We start from the raw sequence: 23,960 nt of genomic DNA on the forward strand, positions 1-23,960 counted from the left end.
TGCCTTGATGTGAAAGGCAGTTATTGCCACCTCATGTGCCACTTTATGTCTCTCCTGATTGGTATTGCCATGAAATAGCTGAGATCTTGGTGGACTTGGGACAGGCAGCAGCAAAAAGTGGCCGAGCAGAGGCTGATAGCTAAGTTCAGTACAGAGAGGGCCTCAACCGGAATCTTGGGTTCGTGTCACTCTACAGGTGACCACCATTGCACTATACACATGCGCGCACGCACACTCCTACAGACACTCTCACTCTCACATGCACCGTCTCACAGACTTAGACCCCTTTACACTCTCACACACATACACTCTCTCTCACAGACACTGACAACCCCCCACCCCAGACACATGCATGCACACACGCTCCAACACACACCCACACTCAATCTCTCACAGACTTAGACCTCTTTACACTCTATATCACTCTCTCTCTCTCTCTCTCTCTCACACACACACACACACACACACACACACACACACATTCACACGCGCGCGCTCTCACACGCGCACGCGCTCTCACACGCGCACGCGCTCTCACACGCGCACGCGCTCTCACACGCGCACGCGCTCTCACGCGCGCGCACGCGCACTCCCCCTCCCCCTCCCCCTCCCCCTCCCCCTCCCCCTCCTTCCCCCCTTCCCCTTCCCCCTTCCCCCTCCCCCTTCCCCCTTCCCCCTTCCCCCTCCCCCTCCCCCTCCCCCTCTCTCCCCCCCAGACACATTCAACCTCCCATCCAAGACTGACACACACACACACCCCACATGTACACATATATGTTTGTGGGTGAAGTTGTAGTTTGCTCAAAAACTGCATGAATCCATGTAAGACTCTGTTAACTTGCTTTTTAGATTACAGTCAGTCCAAATATTATGGCACAGACAGGGGGCTAACACCTTCAACATCTGGGATGACACCAATTGTTAGCGTTAACCTGAGAATGTAACTTTATAAAAAAGTTTTGTGATTTTACATATGAAGGAAGTGAAACTATCATGGTCATTCTAACAGATGAGAGATTGAACAAACAATCAAGGTATTTTTCAATGTATAATTTCAGTTGCATCTATAAATTGTGTCTCTTACAATTGTGTCCTCCACAACCACCTGATGAAGGAGCAGTGCTCTGAAAGCCAGTGCTTCCAGTTAAACCTGGTGTTGTGTGATTTTTAACTTTGTACACTCAGTCCAACACTGGCATCTCCAAATAATGACTACATGAACAATGTAATTGTTTTTTCCTATCATAAAATTTAGTTTCAATTTAGACGCCACTGGTTGGGCTAAGTTAGGAATAAAAACTGTGAAAGATTTATATGTTGATGGTGTTTATGCATCTTTTCAACAATTAATTGATATGTTTTCACTTCCTAAAAGCCACTTCTTTAGATCCCTCCAAGTTTGTAGTTTTGTCTGGAGTTCATTTCAGGTTTTCCCTACCCTTCCCAATGATTCTGATTTTGATATCTTTCTGGAACTGCCCCCTTCATTAAAGGGGGCTATTTCAGCTATTTATTCAAACATTCATAAAGCATGATCAGATTCTCTAGTAAACTATCTGGGAGATAATTCCAGGGTGATGTGTGGAAAGAGATTTTAGAAAGGGTGCACAGATCTTCTATCTTTGCAAAACCTTGTTTTATTCAGTGCAAGATGCTACACTGCGCCCACTATACCAAAGCTCGACTTGCAAAAATATTTGAAGACATGTCTCCATCCTGTGATCAGTGTGAACAAACCCCAGTAAATTATATGCACATGGCTTTGTCCTCCTTTTAAGGAGATATTGGACTGATACCTTAAATAAGGTGTCAAAGATATCAGGCGAAAATCTTACTCCGAATGCTATTACTGCTTTGTTTGGGGTGTCACCCTCTTTACCTAATCTTTCTTCCTCTAAAAAAGACATGATGGCATTCACTACCCTATTGGCTAGAAGATTGATATTGTTAAAGTGGAAATCCCTAATTCCGTCTACTCCTACACACTGGGTTAGAAAGGTGCTATGCTTCTTGAAATTAGAAAAGATTTAGATTATCCTTATCTGCCTCCTCTAACAAATTTACAAAACTCTGGAACCCTTTCATATGTTAAGGATGTTGTCTTTTTAACTGTTCCAGATTGGAGTATCTTCTGTTGTGGCGATTTTTCTTTTGTTTTCTTTAGCTAATGCGGTTATCTTATTGCTGGTCTAATTTATTATGGTTTTGTGCTTTGTATATGTTTATATTTATTAGGGTTATTTGTCATTTTTTTTCTTCTTTGTATTTTGGGGCACCTATATGCCATGGGGAGGGTGATCGGGGTTTTGTTTACAGTTGTTTATTGCTTGTGATTGCACCTTGTTCTGTCATTTTTGGTGAAAAATCAAGAAACTTTTTTAAAATGAAAAGAGATCAAATCAAATAAAAAGGGGTGGCATGGTGGCTCAGTGGTTAGCACTGCTGCCTCCGTGCCAGGGACCCAGGTTTGATTCCAACCGTGGCGCCTGTGTGTGGAGTTTGCATGTTCTCCCTCTGTTTGTGTGGGTTTTCTCCCTCAATGCAAAGGTGTGCAAGTCAGGTGAATTGGCCATGCTAAATTGCCCATCATGTGCAGGGATGTGCAGGTTAGATGGATTAGCCAAGGGGACTGCAGGGTTACAGGGATAGTGTGGGGGGTTGGGTCTGGGTGGAATGCTCTTCAGAGAGTTGGTGTGGACTTGTTGGGCCAAATGGCCTGTTCCCACACTGTAGGGATTCTGAGAAGTCTGGTTTTTGAGCAATGCCAGTTTTTGGGTAGCCTCATTAGAGAATTTACTGGACTCTAGATTGGCTGGTTTATAGTTATCAGGTTTATTCTGTCTAAGCAGTAGTATGACAGTGGCAGCCCTCCATGCTCTGGCACAACTTCAGTATCCTGTGATGTTTGAAATATGGTCACAGCCTGTGTTACTTCGCTTTGTTGGAACTCAACTGGACAAAAGATCAGGATGTAACAAATCAATCATTTTTATTACTTCACTCCTTATCTATAGTTATCCTGTCTGCACCCCACTTTTCCATTTTCAATTGTTATCCTCTCAACATTTAATTTATTAATTCTCCAAAAGGATTTCCTGCCCCATCTCTTATTACTCTCTTTCTTTAGTAAATCCTTAGTAAAAGGTAATTCATTAATCTCTTAAGAAATGATTTGGATAAGTATCTGTATTGAAAGGATGAACATGAACTCAATCAAATATTATATCGAACACTTGCTGATGCACAGAAATTTAACCGGGATACATAGTGCTCAGTGCATGGGGGTAACGTAATTCATGATGTAACAACTATTTTTCATTTCTTGCTTATTTACTTGTGAATCTCTTGTGGTATTGCTCACATGGCTGCAATGTTTAGCTGCTGATCTGGCTTGGGCCTTTAATAATCAATCCATAAGGTATATGAGCTGGAGTAATTTTACTGTGTAATCCAAAGGCTTAAAATTATGATACTAATTTGCATAAATGATGCTTGTTGTTCTTGACGGTTAAGGTGGAATCTAAATAAAGTCATAAGTGGAGGCATTTCTGAAGAGAGGCTGAGAGTGAGGAAGGACGTTGATAAAATGGTGGCAGAGCACATTGAGGGGGAAGCCTAATAGAATATGTTGCCCTCAGCTGGGGATAGTTCATAGAGTCAGAATTATGGCACAGAAGGAGGCCTTTTGATCCATCATATCCATGACAGTTCATTGTGGAGTAATCCAGTCAATCCCATTCCCCTATTGTGTCCATGTAGGCCTGGAAATTGATATTCTTCAAGACCCCTTCCTATTTCTTTTTTAGCTCTGTGTCTCCATCCCCCTCTGTGGCATTAACACTTGCTGTGATTTAAACAAAAATCTCCTCATTCTCTTAAAGTTGTGTTCCCTTGTACCATCATCTAGAGGGGCCAGTGTTTTTTTTGTGACAATTTAGACAGATAACACACAGATTCTTCAAATTAACCTAGTAGCTGAAAGCACTCTGCACCACTTCAGGGTTCTCCCATCCTTTGTAAAACATGGCTGCCAGAACTGAATGCATTACTTTAGTTGCCTAAAGTGGTTAGCAGTGCTAACCACTGAGCCACCATGCCACCCCTTTTTATTTGATTTGATCTCTTTTCATTTTAAAAAAAGTTTCTTGATTTTTCACCAATCATATGCACCTCTGTACTGTCTCCCCCATTCTCTTTGCCCCAATGAGAACTGCCCCAACCCCAGCTTCTTCAAATTAACCTAGTAGCTGAAAGCACTCTGCACCATTTCAGGGGTTCTCCCATCCTTTGTAAAACATGGCTGCCAGAACTGAATGCATTACTTTAGTTGCCTAATTAGAACTTTATAGGGGTTCAACATCAATTCTCTGCCTTCATGCTCAATTTATGATGCACACAATCCTATATATTTTACTCCCTACCCTGTCAATATTTCCTGTCACCTTCATGGATCTGTGCACATGAATTCTAAGGTTCCTCAACTGGTTAATTCCTTAAAATTAGAGCTAGTTAGTTTAGGAAAAACTTCATCTCACAAAGTGGTGGAAATCTAGAGCACTATTCCCAGAAACCTTTGAAGCTGGTAGGTCAATTGAAAATTTCAAAACAGAGATTGATAAAATTTTGGTTGGCGAGAGTATTATGGAATCCAGGCGGGTAAATAGCATTAAAATATATGTCAACCTCAAACTGGTTGAATATCAGAACAGGTTGAAGACCCCTCCTGTTCCTGTAAAAAAGATGAGGTGAACCAGAAGACACTTGTTGCTACTTGGAAATTTCAGACTTTAGGTCTGATTAGCTTTCTGTTTTCAAAGCTTGTTTTGCATCTATCACAAGGTTACTAGATGGAATATCGTTTTGCATGAAGCAATGTGGGTGAGTCTGAGAGTGTAAAAAAGCAATTAAAACTCCTGAGAATCGTGGTGAGTACTTCTGTCCTACAAGTCCTTGATACTGCTATGCAACATGTTTCTGATACGGAAAATTGAGAAACTCCAACTGATTCCATTTTGATGACTCTTAACTTACAGTTGATAACTAGTATTAGATTTAATTAAAGTTTAAGAGCGGTATAACATGCAAATGTTTGTAAACAGGAAAACACATCAGAGGGAAGGAGAAAGATAAGGAAAAAGAGAGGGAGCATGAGCGAAGGAAACGACAGCGAGAAGAGCAAGATAAGGCACGTAGAGAACGAGAAAGGCAGAAACGGAGAGAACTTGCCAGAGAACATTCCAGAAGAGAAAGGTGAAGGAACATAATTTTCCTCTGGGTTAGCAGGCTGTGAAACAATTGTTAAGGATATCTAATGACTCAGAAAAGTTCTAAGGACCATATACCTCCATAAAGTGATAGTACAGAAGTGAAGAGTTTCCATCTTTCTGTTGTTTTGGGATCTCTGCAGCTTTCTCTGCTTAATGCTAAACTGTGCACCTTTGCATCCTGTGGAATTGACAGCTTATGCCCATGGTATCAGCTAATGTAACATTAACTTTTTAAATAAAACATTGCTCCTGCAAAAGCTTTCGAACATGCTTGAAACATGGGATCTAGGCTATAACTTTTTGTGAAGGTTAACCAATATATGATCACTACAACAAAGTTCATTTGATTGTAGACGAAGTTCCTTGTACATTCTCTAATATAAAGTACCCTGGATACTTAAGAAAGACTCAGTGCTCATAGCATGCAGTTTATATTTGGTTTTAATGTACACATCACTTCTGCATAACATGCAGTGCAGCAGTCTTAGGGAAATTCATGAATTGGAACAATGCTGGAAGTTATTCTTTCTGCTGAGGCTCAGGTAGGATCAAATAAGATTGTACTTCAGCCATTTCATATTTCCAGCAGTTATTTAATCTGTATTACCTCGAGCAATGAATCAAGTGGTTTAATGAAATGCGCAATCTCAATCTGCATTATTTACAACCTGTTTTAACCATGGGAACGCAATAATAAAAATAAAACTTCATTTTCATTGCGCTTAAGAACTATATTGCAGAAGTCAAGTTTACTTTGTTTTAATAGTCGTTTGGTAGTTTGGGAGATAAACCTTAACTGAAATATCTGATTTTTGGAATGCAAAGTATGTATTAAATTGGATCTTGAGTTTACTGGTGCAGACATCCATTATGTTGGTGACTTACTTAAAATACATATCTTTCGAAAATTATTTTTGAGTTGAAACATTGGGATTGATGTTTCTGCCAATGAGTAGAACAATGTTGATTTTTGGAAACTTGGATTCATATCACCTGGCTTAAGTTGGGTTTTATTTTTGACCCTCCATCCCCCCCGAGTCGTATAGTTGGAAATTATGTCAGGGTGTGTCTACTCTTGAGTTACATGTTTTATCTGAATCTGCTTAAGCTACTGCTGGGACATTACCTCCCATTTCTTCCTCTTTCTAGACCAACATCTCTCATATAATTAAATTGCCAATGATTCTGTTCACCACTAGTTTACAATAGATGCTACTGATCCAAATAACTCTTTCATATTCTGTGCTTACTGCTTCTCTTTATCAGTTGTTACTCATTAGAATATCAGTAAATTAGAGAACTGAATCTGTACCCTCCCATTCTGTATTGATTACGCTATGCTCCTTGTGGCCACACAGCAGTGTTTCTATGTTGATCCACTATTAAAATTATAGAGCAATGTGAAATGATAGGAATTTGTTTTATTAATTTGAAATATTTGCAAATTGAAAGACAATTTGCAAAAATGTTACTCTTACTGACTACCTTGCTTAATTAATGACCTTGACATTGACTACAACGATGATAGATATATTGATGTTACATTTCAGAATTCATAGAGTGATAGAGATGTACGGCATGGAAACAGACCCTTCGGTCCAACCCGTCCATGCCGACCAGATATCCCAACCCAATCTAGTCCCACCTGCCAGCACCCGGCCCATATCCCTCCAAACTCTTCCTATTCAAATACCCATCCAAATGCCTCTTAAATATTGCAATTGTACCAGCCTCCACCACTTACTCTGGCAGCTCGTTCCATACACGTACCACCCTCTGTGTGAAAAAGTTGCCCCTTGGGTCTCTTTTATATCTTTCCCCTCTCACCCTAAACCTATGCCCTCTTGTTCTGGACTCCCCGACTTTTCCATTATTTCTGCTAAAGTCAATAATTTCACATTTTCCTACATTAAAGTTCATACTTTAAAAACTTTGTCTATTTACCCCATCCATGCCCCTCATAATTTTGTAAATCTCTATAAGGTCACTCCGCAGCACCCTAGTTTTTGGAATGGTTCCAGTGGATTTGAAAATCCCAGATATAATTTATCCCTTCTAGAAAGGAAGGAGTAAAAATCAGAAAGATGTAGGCCATTTAACCTGACGTATCATATAAAAAATGCTAGAATTCATTAATAGCAGGATATGTAGAAAATCATAGTGAAGTCAACTCAGTCTGCGTGGTTTTATGAAAGGGAAATTCTTTGACTAATTTATTAAGTTTTAGTGTACTTGGATTTCAAAGCCATTTTGATAGCACAAAGATGACAAGCAAAATAGGAGATCTCAGTCATGGAGTCACAGTGACGTACAGCATAGAAACAGACCCTTCGGTCCAACTCGTCCGTGCTGACCAAATATCCTAACCTAATCTAGTCCCATTTCCCAGCAATTGACCATATCTCTCTCAACCCTTTCTATTCCTATATCCATCCAGATGCCTTTTAAATGTTGCAACTGTACCAGTCTCCACCACTTCTTCTGGCAGCTCATTCCGTACGCGCATACAGGATTAGTTTGCTAACAGGTGTTCATTTTTGCATTGGTTAACCATAATTATTGAAGAATTTGATTTTTGAGTGCTGGGCTTCAACTGTTGGCAATCTATTAATGACTCTGATGAAGGGAGTGAATAGTAACTAAATTTGTGGATGACACAATGACCATTGTAAGAAAGTAAGTTCAGAGCAAGTTGTAAAGAGTCTACAGTGAGATATAGATAGCTGAAAAGACTAAGAAAAAAATTGGAGTATGAACTTTAATGTAGGAAAATGTGAAATTATTGACTTTAGCAGAAATAATGGAAAAATTACATTATTTAAATGGGAAGAGATTACAGACCTCTGGACCTGGGATGTGCTGGAACACGATCATACAAATGTAGAATGCAGGTATAGCAAGTGATTAGGAAGACAAATACAATAATGGTGTTTATTGCAGATAATCAAATATAAAAATAAGGAAGTGTTACTATCGATGTATAGAGCCTTGAGTGAAACTGCATCTTGAGTAAGGTATAGATTTTTTTGACACCTTACCTAAGAGAATATTGCATCAGAAGCAGTTCAGAAAAGTTTCATTCATGTCATTCCTCGGATAAGGGCCTATTTTATGAGGAAAGATTAGACTGAGTTTGTACGTACCGGAGTTCAGAAGGATGAGAATTACTTTTGTGCAAACATATAAGAACCTGAGGAGACTTGACAGGGTGGATGCTGTAAAGATGTTTCCACGTGTTGGAGAGTTTAGAACTAGGGAATGCAGTTTGAAGATTGAGTTCTCCATTTAAGATGGAGATATTTTTCTTTGTGGGCATTTAAAGTATGATATTCTGTTTACTTGGAGAGCAGTAGAGGCTGGGTCCTTGAATATGATCAGTTGAGTTGGACAGATATTTGTTTGGCAAGGGAGAGTTATTGGGGAGGGGTTGTTTGTGAAGTTGAGGCCACAATTAAATCAGTCATGATCTTATTGAATAGTGAAGTAGGCTGAAGGAACCAAATTTGAATCTAGGTCTTGTGTGTTCTAATTTGGATTAGGTAATGTTGTTCATCTTTTATAAAACTTTCCTGTGAGATTTTAGTTGTGTAATCAGAACAATGGTGTTTAATCAAGCTAAAATTTGTCATGTGGTAAATAAATGTGTACTTGTATCTTAGAAGAGAACATAGCCTTTTTTGTTACTTTTAAGACATAAAATGTTTTCTTAGTTTCTTGATGAACAGTACCCTGTGTCAAATCTTCCTGCGTTAGAATTCAGCTATTTCATTGTTCTCAGCCCAGTCAGCCACCTACTCTTCAATTTTGACTTATAAATCTATTTTACAAGAAAATATTGGAGTAGGTTCCCTTTTCAAAAAATAGCAATATCTTTTTATTTGTCAAACAGTATAGCAATTCCTTTGTCTATATTTGTTAAGCGGACTTACTGGAATTGTGAAGGTATGCTGATCTTTATTTTAACCACAAATTATATTGAAGTTGTTAATTGCCAAATATATATTTACTAAGTTAAAGTAGTAAACAAATAATTTTACTACTCTCGTTATCCAACCTGGGTGAATAGATAGAGTTAGTGATACTTGTCTTTTCTCTAGAATGAGGGATTTTGAGACCTGAAGCAAAATTTTAAAGTGACAGAAGAATTTTTAAAAAGACATGAGGGACAAATCGTTTACACAGGTGGTGGTTCATAGATGGCGTGAATTTCCTGAGGTAGTGGGAATGTGGGTACAGTTAGAATGTTTAAAAGACATTTTGGATGAATACATGAATAGGAAGGATTTGGAGGGATATGGGCCAGGAGCAGGCAGGTGGGACTAGTTAGTTTGGCATTATGTTCGGCACAGACTGGTTGGACAGAAGGGTCTGCATCCATATGATTCAGTGACTCAAGGTGGGCGTTGTTAGCTGGCAGCATTTACTGTCTGTCCCTAGTTGCCCTTGAGAAGGTGGTAGTGAGCTGCCTTCTTGAACCACTGTAGTCTATCTGCTGTAGGTTGACCCACAATGCTCTTAGGGAGGGAATTCCAGGATTTTGATCCAGCAATAATAAAGGAACAGCATTCTATTTCTGAGTCAAGATAGTGAGTGGCTTGGAGTGGATCTTGCAGGGGTGGTGTTCCCATATATCTGCTGCCCTTGTCCTTCCAGGTGGAAGTGCTCGTGGATTTGGAAGGTACAATCTAAGGATCTCTGAATTTCTGCACTGCGTTTTTGAGATAGTTGTAGCAGTGTGTACTGAACATTGGTGTTGAAGGATGTGGTGCCAATCAAGCAGGCTACTTTGTCCTGGATGGTGTCAAACTTCTTGTGTTGTTGGAACTGCACCCATCCGGGCATGTGGGGTCTATTCCATCAGGAATACTCTACTCCTGACTTGTGTCTTGTAGATGGCCGTGCTTTTTTTTTATTGGGGGGTGGGAGGTTGGTTCAGGAGGTGAGTTATTCACTGCAGTATTCTTACCAGCTGATCTGCTGTTGTAAGTCACTGTGTTTATGTGGTGAGTGCAATTGAGTTTCTAGTTAATGGTAGCCCCCAGGATGATGTTAGTGGGAGATAACACCACTGAATGTCATGGGGTGGTGGTTAGATTATCTCCTATTGGTGACGGTTGAAGCCTGGCATTTGTGTGGTGAGAATGTTAATTGCCACTTGTCAGCCCAAGCCTGGATATTGTTCAGATCTTGTTGTATTTGAACATGGACTGTTTCAGTATCTGAGGAATCACGATTGGCACTGAGCATTGTGCAATCATTGGTGAACTTCCCCACTTCTGACCTTATTGATGGAGGGAAAGGTCATTGATGAAGCAGCTGAAGATAGTTGAACCTAGGACACTCCCCTGAGGAACTCCAGCAGAGATGTCCTGGAGCTGGGATGACTGACCTCCAACAACCACAACCATCTTCCTGTGTGCCAGATAGGACTCCAATAGCGGAGCGTTTGAATCATATGAATGCAGACCCTTCGGTCCAACCAGTCCATGCAGAACATAATGCCAAACTAACTAGTCCCACCTGCCAGTTTTGCTAAGGCGGCTTGATGCCACATTTAGTCAAATGCATCTTTTGTTGTCAAGGGCTGTAACTCTCATTTCGCCTTTGTAATTCAGCTCTTTTGCTTATGATTGAACCAAGGCTATAAGGAGGTCAAGAGCTGAGTGACCCTGGCAAAGTCCAAACTAGGTATCAATGAACCTGCATATCTTTGGACAGTGAGAGGGAACCAGACCAACTGGAGGAACCCCACAGAGACACTGGAAGAACTTGCAAATTCTACACAGTCACCCAAGGTTAGAATCTAACACAGGTCCGAGGTGCTGTGAGGCTGCAGTGCTAATCGCTGTCCTACTGAGTTGCCCATAATCCCCCATCCAGAGTACATTTTGCACTTTTGCCACCCTCCGTGCTTCCTCCAATTGTTGCTCAGTATGGAGGAGTACTCGATCATAATCCAAAGGGAGGACAAGTACGTATTAATCAGCAGGAGGTTTCTTTGTCCACGTCTAACCTGAAGCCATGAAATTTCATGGGGTCAGAGTAAATGTCGAGGACTCCAAGGACAACTTGCTCCTAACTGTATACTATTGTGCTGACACCTCTGCTGGTTTTATCCTGCCGATGGTACAGGACATATCCAGGGATGGTGATACTGATATTTGGGACATTGTGTGTAAGGTGTGATTCCATGAGTATAAAAATATCAGGCTATTGCTTGAGTAATCTGAGACAGCTCTCCTGATTTTGGCACTAGCCCCCAGATGTTAGGAAGGAGGACTTTGCAGGGTTGACAGGGCTGTTTCTGCCGGTGTCTTTTCCGGTGGCTCAATGCCAGGTGGTCTGTCTAATTTCATTTCTTTGTTGGGATTTTGTAGCGATTGATACAATTTGAGTAGCTTACTAGGCCATTTCAGAGGGTAATTGAGAGCCAACCACGTTGCTGTGGGTCTGGAGTCACATGTAGGACAGATCAAGTGAGGATGGCAGATTTGCTTCCCTGAAAGACAATAATGAGTCAGATGAGATTTTTTGGACAATCAGCAAGTTGTACAATCATCAGTAGATTCTTAATTCCAGATTTTTAATTGAATTTAAATTTTCACCATCTGCTCTGGCAGGATTGAACCTGGGTTCCCAGAACATTAGTGACATTCTGGATTAATAGTTTAGTGATATTACAACTAGGCCATCATGTCTCTTGATAAGAGACTGAGTAAATTAGACACTTTTTTTTTTGCAGTGTCGAGGAAAGCAAGGTGATCCCATTGAGACAGACAGGATTCTGCGGCAGTTTGGAACAGGATATATGTTGAAAGCTTATCTGTGCTTATCATGGAAGTCCAGTTACAGACATCTTCTCAGGATGAGGGGTTATCATTTAGAACTGAGAGGAGGAGGAATTTTTTTCCTCAGAAGGTTATGAACTTTTAGCATTCTCTATCCTAGAGGGTTAAGGTTGCTTCTCATTGTGTACGTTTATGGCCGGAATAGTTAGCTGAACAGGCTGAATGAATTACTCCTGTGTGATTGCAGAATAGAGCTCAGTTTTTGCCAATAAAAAATATGTGTGAAAGAAGCCCACGGCGATCTTCTGAAAAATCATGGCATTATATTATTTGTTATGTGCAATGCAGACTTACTGCCTAATTGAAAATAGCAAGAAAACAAGCTTTATCTTGTGTTGTGATAGACCTTGGTCCTGAAATGAAGCTTTCTACACCATTAAAAAGTTTGTAAATGTAGTTTCTAGAACATAGCTTTGATCTTCAGAACTGAAGTGTATCGATCCGTACATTGAAATTAAGTTCCCTGGATTCTACAGTGGGGTTATTTAAGTAGGCTTTGTTTTTGTTTTGATAGGCACATGAAACCTTTTATAGATACAAGCAGTGTGGGGCAGGGCAGTCCTTGGTGAGTGACGTGAGCTGTTGTGTGTGAAGTGTGAAAACACCACTTGATGTTTTCTGTTTGAATACTTTTTATAAACTTATCACCTTGTGGTGAATCTTCCAGGGACCGTCTTGAGCAACTTGAGCGTCAGAGGGAACGGGAAAGGAGAATGAGGGAGAGAGAACAACAGCAGAAGGAACAGTGGGAGCAACAGAAGGAACGTGAAAGGCTCAAGGGGCGAGATATCAGGAGAGAAGGTATTTATACTGTTTAAAACTAGGACTGATAATCTGTCAGTTCTGATATCTAATATACAATGTATTCTTTTAGATTTTCAAATCCAGGTTATGTTTTTAATGGTTATATGATGTTGGTTTAAAAAAATTGGAATAATTATCCTGCATGCTGTTAATATATGAACCTCCATAATCCCCTCCACCACAAAGATACAGCTTGAAACTCCAAAACATCACCTGCCCCAATCTCAGACCACTGCTACAGAAATCCCCCTCTCTCGCCCACCCCCTCCTTCCCCCCCCCTCCCCCCCCCCCCCCCCCCCCCCCCCCCCCCCCCACCACCACCACCACCTACGCCATCCTCCTCACTCCCTTTCTCGCCATCCTCCTACTGAATTACTCCCATTGTGACCTTTATCTTTGCAATAGGGCATTACAGGAACGTGTTTGAATTAGAATGAGTATATGTTTCCCAAGACAAATTTTGATTTCTATCATTGTATGCGACAAGGTAGCATTTGATACTTGTTCTTCATTCCATTTCACAGGGCTGTTAACAGTTAGCTGCATTGCTGTAGATGTGCAGTTATGTTTGAGATATTAGTGAAGATATTAGTGAGATATTGAGATAAAGGACATTAGTGAACCAGATGGATTTTTGCAAGAATTCATGATAGTTGTCTTGGTCATCATTATCAAGATCAGATTTATGATCCATATTTATTAATTGAATCTAGATTCCACCAGTGTTTGTGTATTAGCAAGGAATTATCATATTGTATTTTATGAAAAATAAAGTTGGCAACTCCTTAATGTTGGAAAGGCTTTATGTCAGTCACTATGTAGTGTTATTAGTCTGTTTGTGGAGATAGACTGCAAATGAATGGCACATTGTATTTGCCTAGCTACTTTTACAAAGCAAGTATAGGTGTCAGGTGCACAATAATACTGAAAAGAGGACAGTATTGTTGTCTTATAACTGAAGCCCTATCTATGATGTGATCTTTAACTAATCTGGTCAGACCTACAAGATGTCCTATGAGGTTGAGGACTCTGAGTACATACTCAATGCAGTTTAGAAGCATTAATAGGGGTGGGTGTCATTGGAACTTAAAGAATACTGAGAGGTCTGAATAGAATGGCCATGAAGATGATGATTCCAGTAGTGAGAGAGACATGTGTTATCGTAAGGATAGACTGACGGGCAGAGGGGGTGGGGTGGCCTTGTTGGTAAGGGAGGATATTCAGTCCCTTGCGCGGGCGGACCTAGAGTCAGGGGATGTAGAGTCAGTGTGGATAGAGCTTCGAAACACTAAGGGTAAAAAGACCCTCATGGGAGTCATCTACAGGCCCCCAAACAGTAGTCTGGATGTTGGAGGTAAGTTGAATCAGGAGCTGAAATTGGCTTGTCGCAAAGATGTTACTACAATTGTTATGGGGGATTTTAACATGCAGGTAGACTGGGAGAATCAGGATGGTATCGGGCCTCAAGAAAGAGACTTTGTGGAGTGCCTCAGAGATGGATTTTTAGTGCAGCTGGTGCTGGAGCCGACCAGGGATAAGGCGATTCTGGATCTGGTATTGTGTAACGAACCAGAATTGGTCAGTGACCTCGAAGTGAAGGAGCCGTTGGGAAGTAGTGACCATAATACAATAAGCTTCAATCTGCAATTTGAGAGGGAGTGGGTACAATCTGAAGTGACAATATTTCAGTTGAATAAAGGGAAATATGGAGCTATGAGGGAGCAACTGGCCAAAGTTCAATGGTATAATACCTTAACAGGGAAGACCGTGGAGGAACAATGGCAGATATTTCTGTGTATAATGCAGAAGATGCAGGATCAGTTCATTCCTAAAAGGAAGAAAGATCCCAGGAGGAGACATGGGCGGCCGTGGCTGACAAGGGAAGTAAAGAAGCATATAAGGTTAAAAGAGAAAAAGTATAACTTAGCGAAGATAAGCGGGAAAACGGAGGACTGGGAAGCTTTTAAAGAACAACAGAGGATTAGTAAGAAGGAAATACGCAGAGAAAAAATGAGGTACGAAGGTAAACTGGCCAAGAATATAAAGGAGGATAGTAAAAGCTTTTTTAGGTATGTCCAAGGCAAAAAAATGGTTAGGACAAAAATTGGGCCCTTGAAGACAGAAGCAGGGGAATATATTACTGGGAACGAAGAAATGGCAGAGGAATTAAATGAGTACTTCAGATCTGTGTTCACTGGGGAAGACACAAGCAATCTCCCTGAGGTAACAGTGGCTGAAGGACCTGAACTTAAGGGAATTTCTATTTGCCAGGATTTGGTGTTGGAGAGACTGTTAGGTCTGAAGGTTGATAAGTCTCCGGGACCTGATGGCCTGCATCCCAGGGTACTGAAGGAGGTGGCTCGGGAAATCGTGGATGCGCTGGTGATTATTTTCCAGAGTTCAATAGAATCGGGGTTGGTTCCTGAGGATTGGAGGGCGGCTAATGTTGTGCCACTTTTTAAGAAGGGTGGGCGGGAGAAAGCAGGAAATTATAGACCAGTTAGTCTGACCTCAGTGGTGGGAAAGATGCTGGAGTCTATTATAAAGGATGAAATTACGGCACATCTGGATAATAGTAACAGGATAGGACAGAGTCAGCATGGATTTATGAAGGGGAAATCATGCTTGACTAATCTTCTTGAATTTTTTGAGGATGTAACTCGGAAGATGGACGAGGGAGATCCAGTGGATGTAGTGTACCTGGACTTTCAGAAAGCTTTTGATAAAGTCCCACACAAGAGGTTAGTGAGTAAAATTAGGGCGCACGGGATTGGGGGCAAAGTACTAGATTGGATAGAGAATTGGTTGGCTAATAGGAAACAAAGGGTAGTGATTAACGGCTCCATTTCGAAATGGCAGGCAGTGACCAGTGGGGTACCGCAGGGATCCGTGCTGGGACCGCAGCTTTTTACAATATATGTAAATGATATAGAAGATGGTATCAGCAATAACATTAGCAAATTTGCTGATGACACAAAGCTAGGTGGTAGGGTAAAATGTGATGAGGATGTTAGGGGATTACAGGGTGACCTGGACAAGTTAGGTGAGTGGGCAGATGCATGGCAGATGCAGTTTAATGTGGATAAATGTCTGGTTATCCACTTTGGTGGCAAGAACAGGAAGGCAGATTACTACCTCAATGGTATCAAATTAGGTAAAGGGGCTGTTCAGAGAGATCTGGGTGTTCTTGTCCACCAGTCAATGAAGGCAAGCATGCAGGTACAGCAGGTCGTGAAGAAGGCTAATAGCATGCTGGCCTTCATAACAAGAGGGATTGAGTATAGAAGCAAAGAGGTGCTTCTGCAGCTGTACAGGGCCCTGGTGAGACCACACCTGGAGTACTGTGTACAGTTCTGGTCTCCAAATTTGAGGAAAGACATTCTGGCTATTGAGGGAGTGCAGCGTAGGTTCACGAGGTCAATTCCTGGAATGGCAGGATTGCCTTACACGGAAAGACTGAAGCGACTGGGCTTGTATACCCTTGAGTTTAGAAGACTGAGAGGGGATCTGATTGAAACGTATAGGCTTATGAAAGGATTGGACACTCTGGCAGGAGGGAACATATTTCCGTTGATGGGGGAGTGCCGAACCAGAGGACACAACTTAAAAATACGGGGTAGACCATTTAGGACAGAGATGAGGAGAAACTACTTCACCCAGAGAGTGGTGGCTGTGTGGAATGCTCTGCCCCAGAGGGCAGTGGAGGCCCAGTCTCTGGATTCTTTTAAGAAAGAATTGGATAGAGCTCTTAAAGATAGTGGAGTCAAGGGGTACGGAGATAAGGCTGGAACAGGATACTAATTAGGAATGATCAGCCATGATCATATTGAATGGCGGTGCAGGCTCGAAGGGCAGAATGGCCTACTCCTGCATCTATTGTCTATTAGGAACCAAGGGCACAGCCTCAAAGTGAAAAGATGACCCTTCAGAACTGAGGTGAGGAGGAATTTCTTCACCTAGAGGGTGGTTAATATGTGAAATGTGTTCTTGTAGAAGGCTGTGGAGGCCAAGTCACTGTGTGTCTTTAAGATAGAGATAAATCCTTAATTGTTAAGGAGATCAAGGGTTATTGAGAGGTGGGGTGAGAAACTTATCAGCAGTGATTGAATGGCAGAGCAGATGCAATGATCCAAATGGCCTAATTCTGCTCCTATATTTTATGGTCCAAGTTATATTAGATTTCAGCCTGGTCTGGTCTAGCCCAGGACAAATAATGCATATGAAAATTTGCCTGAAAAGAGTATAGCAACTAGTTAGGCCTCAATTTCTGTACTGTTGCAGCATGTGTGTGCTGTAGGCTCATGGGCCTCTTGGGGTTAAAGTAGCATTGTGAGATGCAAAATGCAGGCAGGAATTAAAAGTGTTGTAGTTCAGTGTAAGACCATCTTGATAGTTCAGTAATGATTAATGCATTGTTCAGATGAAGCGATTTTAAAATTTACTATATTTGATCTGTTTTTGCCTTCGATTTTAGCTATTCCAATTATCTTTTTGCAAGGAAATGAGAACCACTAATCCATTTTCCAGATGGCTCTGTCCTGAAATAAGGGACAGAGTACTCTAGCACAAGATGCAACCCACTTGAAATGATTTTGCTGGAATGTGTGTAATATTTAAAGCTTTCTTTTTAAGAATGTAGCTTTCTATCTGTTTTAATTCTTGTCCATTTAGTTTAGTTTGATTTGATTCAGCTTTCCTGTTCCCTTTCAGTTATGATACAGCAAAGAATAGCAAAGGAGGAGTACACTGCAAAAATAAAGTCTCATCACAGAAGTCATAGCCCAGTGTGGTATAACACGGAGAGGATTGAACTTGGAGGTGGAAGAAAAATTGGTAAAGTTAGCATATAGGATAAATTTTAAGTATTGTACATCTTACATAATTTTACACAAATTATGTCTGGCTTCATGCTAGCTGCACTTGAATTGGAATTCGTGAAATATATGTAGCACTACATGAGTGCCCCATAGTCATAAAGAAGTGTAACAATCCAGCATTGAGCTGTAAAATCCCAAAAAGGGTGGAAAAATGAAAGCTTATTAAGTATGCTCTGCCCAATCAACTATTTGCCATATTTTACTCACTCAATGAGAACATCGCAAACTCTGAGAAGCAATAAAAGAAATCCTCAGTCAAATCAGAAAAGTCCATCAGAGAGATTCCTTTCTGACTGCTTAATTCAAGTCACGCTCCAGACAAATTGCGTATGACTCATCCCAAGCCTTGTACAACTGGAATGCAAACCTGACTCAAGATGTAGAAAGCAATTCCGAGGGTATATTGGGGAGCTGATTAGTAAATAACAATAAGGCGAAGAGTATGAATATTGAAGAGGAAAATTATGGTTACTAAATTGTGAGGCTGGAGAGGAGACTGATAGTGTAAAATGTTTAAGGAAGAACTTTCCAGAGGAGAGCTAATGAATGGCGTGTCAAACATTTCTGTCTGTAAATCTTTGTCCTATTTGTTTCTATGCAGTTAAAGAGGAGAGGCATGAAGAGAAAGATCCACTGTCTGATTTGCAGGATATAAGTGACAGTGAAAGAAAGACAACATCTGGTGAATCCTCTTCAGGTATTGTAGATATCCTGGCCTCCCAAAAGCTAGGGTACAAATGTTAGACTGTAAAGACATCAATAAATGGTTTCTACCAGGAATAGTTGGCTCCAGGTCTTGTTACAGACTTGGTCCAAACTTGGACAAAAGAGCTGCTTTTTAGATGTGAGGTAAGAGTGATTACCCTTGACATAAAGCACCACCTGACCTGAATGCCATCAAGGAGACTGAGCAAAACTGAAGCAACTGAGAATCCTGGGAAAACTTTCTACTGGCATAAAATGAGATCATTGTAATTATTGCAGGCCAATTACGTAAGCCTCAGGGACGTTGTTGTAAGCATTTCTTTGGGTAGTGTCCTAGTCCCAGCCATCAAAAGCCTTCCCTCCTTCATGAGGTCAGAAATGGAGCTATTCTGTGATAGCACAGTGTTCAGTTCACAGCTCTGTAGATAATGAAACAATCTGTACCTACATTCATCAAGACCTGGACAACTTCCAGGTTTGGGCTAATTTAGTGGCAGGGAATATTTGTAGTGCACAATTGCCCAGCAATGATCATCTCTTAACAATAGAGTCTCTGACCACTTCCCTTGAACATTCAGTGGTTGAATTCATCACAGAATCTCTTCACCTGAACATTCTCAGAGATATCATGGAGCAGAAACTGAACTAGGGACTATAAACACCTAGTAACATGATCAGGTCAGAGACTGGAATCCTTTGAGCAACTCGCCTTCTTACTCTCCAAAGCCTGTTTGTCGTCTGTGAGGCACCAGGCGAGAGTGTGATGGAGTATGCTCTCCCCTGTATGAGTGAATGCAGTTCTCAGAAGCTCCACACCTTTCCAGGACATTATTCACTACCTTAAGCGGTTACTACTGCTACAGTGACGGAGAGAATGTGTACTGCCCAGAAGATACACTTCACCTTGCCAGGGCTGCTTTGACAGCATCTTTGAAACCTATGATCTTTTCTGACTGGAAGCGAAAGGTTGAATGGGGGATTCCTACTCTGCAATTTCCATCACACCATCCAGACTTGGAAATAAATTGTACTTCCTTAGTGATGCTGGGTTAAAGTTTTGGACCTCTCAATTTAACAGCAGTGAAGTATATACATGGATTGTAAAGTTTCATAAATGTGATTCTCCACCATTATAGGAACAAATAAATGCTGGCAGTACCACATTCCACAAACTAATAAAACAATTGACTCTCAGTGGCATATACAGTAATATGTTAATCTGTCATGTTAAGCAACTCGTTCTGCCAACGAAATATGTTGCATCTATGGGCTCATATGGTAGAGCCTATGTGGTGATTTCCTGAGCGTGGTATGCAATATGCAGCAAGATTCATATGGATTATTCATCCATGAATTGAGAACAGTCACACGAGACATAAACATCTTTTACCTCATTTACTCTCTCTCTCCGACTTGCCCCTCCATCCCAACTAGCTGCAAAGAATGACAATTCTTACAGCGACTACATCTTGCACAGTTAGACCGACTCAAGATGAATCCATAGAAAGGTCCTCCCAGCCTGTTTTTGTGTCATCATCCTTTTGAGTTATGGAGCTTTTCAGTCAAGTAGTAATGCATAATGTGGTTAACCTAAGAGGAGGTGCTAAAAGAAATTTGAACATTAACAGGGACAATTTTCATCCAAGAGGACTGATGCAATTGTTTGTTTAATTTAAGTTCCATAAACTGCTGAACTCAGTACATTTTCCAAACCCGTTTTCCCACAATTATATCAGAATTTAATGCTAATCTATTTTAGTGGTCTTAATTCTGTAAGTTATTCTTTCACAGAGCATGTTTACACAAAATATTGTGTAATTTAAAAAAAATATTTGTAAGGGGTTCTTCATTGTGGACACCTCCTTCAACGCTTATTTTATGACTCAATGTTGTGCTTTTGTTTCTGAATATCTTTAATAGGGTCTGCAACTGCCTCTGAGGAAGAAGAGAGCAGCAGCGAGGCATCTGAAGAGTCTCCCAGTCTGTCTGAGGTCGAATCTGAACAATCTCCTGGTGAGGACTAAATTTTCACAAAAGTTCCATGCAGAGGCTTAGGCGCCTGTAAACTAGCTCACTCTTGCCAATGAGTAATTCTGCATGTTTGGTGTCATGGCTTCTTAAAGGTATTTTAAATAATAAAAAAGTTGTAACTGGATACAGTCATCCTCTGTCACTCTCCCAGTGCTGATGCGTATCTACTTATGAAGCGAACAGCTAATTTTTCCTTGCACTGTCTGATCCAAATAGGTTCTGAATAAACATGCTAGAATCTTCAGTGGAGTAAATACCCGAAGAATTTAGAATTGAGGACCTTTCTGCTTTTTAAGGGTTTGACTTTCTTTGCATTAGGAGAAATTAGTGAAGAGGAGGAACTCAGTGATGAAGAAAGGCAGAATGGAAATCACATCCAAATCGGTAAATGATGTCTGTTTTCCCTTTCTCAAATCTAATGTGTAAGTTACGCTTTTGTGTGTTATTTGTACTTCCTGATACTGAAATTTTTAGTTACAGAGTCAAAATTTGATCACGATTCAGAAGAGAGTGTGGAAGAGGAAGAGGAGGAGATGGAGGAGGAGGAGAGTTTGGTCTCAAATACTCCCACCGAAGGGGAATATGTTCCTGATTCGCCACCTGTTTCACCAGTTGAACTGAAAAAAGAATTGCCACAGTACTTGCCTGCTCTTCAGGTATTTAACCAGAATCTTACAACTTAGAATCTTAAACTTGATCCAAACCATTTAAAATTATTCATTGATTTGCATACTACAGCTACTTTGCTGTTTCTTGTAATGTAAATGATAAAAGCAGGGGCACACAGCAATCTTAATCCAAAAATAATTTTAATTCATTAGTCTGGGTAATACACAGATGTCACAATTGTTTCACATCCACAAGGGTCTTATAGATTCACTGGAACAAGAGTAATTTAATCTATTGAAAGGAGCCTCACCCAGCAGAAGGAAATGTAGAAAGCAGGGAAGGGGGGCAAAAATAGATTGACACCAAATGTAAAAAATTTAATTATAATATTTGCTTGAATAATATATCAAAACAAATATATTGTGTATTTATATTATTAATCATCTACAGGTTACTGTGCAGGAGACTTTGAAGAACCTGAGATACCAGCATATTTTTAATTCCATAACTAATGCTCACGTAACTCTCCTGCCCCAACCTCTACATTCCCCCACGTGTGAAAGGGAAAAAAATGGTTAAGACTAAACTTGGGCCCTTGAAGACAGAAATGGGTGAATTTATTTTGGGGAATAAGGAAATGGCAGAAGAGTTGAATGTGTACTTTGGATCTGTCTTCACTGCAGAAGACACAAGCAATCTTTCAGATGTAATAGTGGCTGAAGGACCTAGGGTAATGGATGAACTGAAGGGAATTTATATTAGGCAGAAAATGGTGTTGGATAGACTGTTAGGTCTGAAGGCTGATAAAGTCTCTTGGACCTGATGGTCTGCATCCCAGGATAGTTAAGAAGGTGGCTGTAGAAATCGTGGATGCATTGGTAATCATTTTCCAATGTTCTATCAATTCAGGATCAGTTCCTGCGGATTGGAGGGCGACTAATGTTGCCGCACTTTTCAAGAAAGGAGGGAGAGAGAAAACAGGGAATTATAGACCGGTTAGCCTGATGTCAGTGGTGGGAAAGATGCTGGAGTCAATTATAAAAGATGAAATTACGACTCATTTGGATAGCAGTAACAGGATAGGCCAGAGTCAGAATGGATTTATGAAGGGGAAATCGTGCTTTACTAATCCTCTGGAATTTTTTGAGGATGTAACTATGAAGATGGACAAGGGAGAGCCAGTGGAGGTAGTGTACCTGGGCTTTCAGAAAGTGTTTGATAAAGTCCCACATAGGAGATTAGTGAGCAAAATTAGGGCACATGGTATTGGGGGCAAAATACTGACTTGGATTGAAAATTGGCTGACTGACAGGAGCAAAGAGTAGTGACAAATGGCTCCCTTTCGGAATGGCAGGCGGTGACCAGTGGGGTACCACAAGGTTTGGTGCTGGGACCGTAGCTGTTTACAATATACATCAATGACATAGATGAAGGCATTACAAGTAATATTAGCAAATTTGCTGATGTCACATTTCACCCTGCCACCCAGCTTTGTGTTAAGGATGTTATGAGAATACAGGATGACTTGGACAGGCTAGGTGAGTGGACGGATGCATGGCAGGTGCAGTTTAATGTGGATAAATGTGTGGTTATTCAGTTTAGTGGCAAGAACAGGAAGGCAGATTACTATCTAAACGGAGTCAAGTTAGGTACAGGGGAAGGACAGTGATATCTAGGTGTTCTTGTACATCAGTCAATGAAAGCAAGCATGCAGGTACAGCAGGCGGTGAAGAAATCTAATGGCGTCCTGGCCTTCATAACGAGGAATTGAGTATAGGAGCAAAGAGGTCCTTCTGCAAATGTGCAGGGCCCTGGTGAGACCGCACCTGGAGTATTGTGTGCAGTTTTGATCTCCATATTTGAGGAAGGATACTCTGGCTATTGAGGGAGTGCAGCGTAGGTTCATGAGGTCCATTCCCGGAATGGTGGGACTACCTTGCGCTGAAAGATTGGAGCGACTGGTCTTGTGTACACTTGAGTTTAGAAGGATGAGAGGGGATCTGATTGAGATGTATAAGATTATTAAAGGATTGGACATTCTGGAAGCATGTTTCTGCTGATGGGTGAGTCCCGAACCAGAGGACACAGTTTAAAAATAAGGGGTAGGCCATTAAGAACAGAGTTGAGGAGAAACTTCTTCACCCAGAGAGTGGTGGATGTGTGGAATGCTCTGCCCCAGAAGGCGGTGGAGGCCAAGTCTCTGGATACTTTCAAGAAAGAGATGGATAGAGCTCTTAAGGATAGTGGAATCAAGGGTTATGGGGATAAGGCAGGAACAGGATATTGATTGTGGATGATCAGCCATGATCATCATGAATGGTGGTGCCGACTCAAAGGGCCGAATGGCCTACTCCTGCACCTATTGTCTAAGTACTGCTGTCCTGATTGTTTCAGCATTTCTCAGTGATCGCACCCCTTTTATTGATAAAAGAAAAAGAAATTGTGTATTGTACATTTGTAACATCCTTAAAAATGTGCTATAACCACAAATTTAATTTATCTTTGTTTATTTGATTCAAGGGTTGCCGCAGTGTAGAAGAATTTCAGTGTCTTAATAGAATTGAAGAAGGAACTTATGGTGTAGTTTATAGAGCTAAAGACAAAAAGACAGGTGAGTGGTGGTTTTCAATACAATGTAATTAGCTATTTGCAAGCAGATAATTCAGGCAGTTTGATTTTTGTTTAGTTGTTTAAGACTTGCACAACTTAAAAAGTGAAAAAGCCAGTAGTGGCAGATCAGAGTACTGGGTTACCTGAAAGGTAGTTTCATCAAGTTAATGTAAAGGCCATCAGAAGAGGTGGTAACATCATGAAATCT

At 40.8% G+C, this 23,960-nt stretch overlaps 1 protein-coding gene across 12 annotated transcripts in view; it reads left to right on the forward strand.

The window, feature by feature from the left end:
* The window catches only part of cdk11b (cyclin dependent kinase 11B), a 61,348-nt gene that overhangs the window by 25,127 nt on the left and 12,261 nt on the right, over positions 1-23,960 (forward strand). For 8 of the 12 annotated variants that reach the window (XM_072586025.1, XM_072586030.1, XM_072586024.1 and 5 more), the window contains 9 exons: positions 5,100-5,250; positions 12,630-12,680; positions 12,783-12,916; positions 17,631-17,753; positions 18,399-18,494; positions 20,423-20,515; positions 20,852-20,917; positions 21,008-21,189; positions 23,663-23,753. In XM_072586025.1, the coding sequence (XP_072442126.1) occupies positions 5,100-5,250; positions 12,630-12,680; positions 12,783-12,916; positions 17,631-17,753; positions 18,399-18,494; positions 20,423-20,515; positions 20,852-20,917; positions 21,008-21,189; positions 23,663-23,753 (987 nt within the window). The remainder of the gene's footprint in view (positions 1-5,099; positions 5,251-12,629; positions 12,681-12,782; positions 12,917-17,630; positions 17,754-18,398; positions 18,495-20,422; positions 20,516-20,851; positions 20,918-21,007; positions 21,190-23,662; positions 23,754-23,960) is intronic. The other 4 variants (XM_072586031.1, XM_072586034.1, XM_072586027.1 and 1 more) reach the window with 3 other exon arrangements.

This window comes from Chiloscyllium punctatum, chromosome 16 (assembly GCF_047496795.1).
Source record: "Chiloscyllium punctatum isolate Juve2018m chromosome 16, sChiPun1.3, whole genome shotgun sequence".
NCBI lineage: Eukaryota > Metazoa > Chordata > Chondrichthyes > Orectolobiformes > Hemiscylliidae > Chiloscyllium > Chiloscyllium punctatum.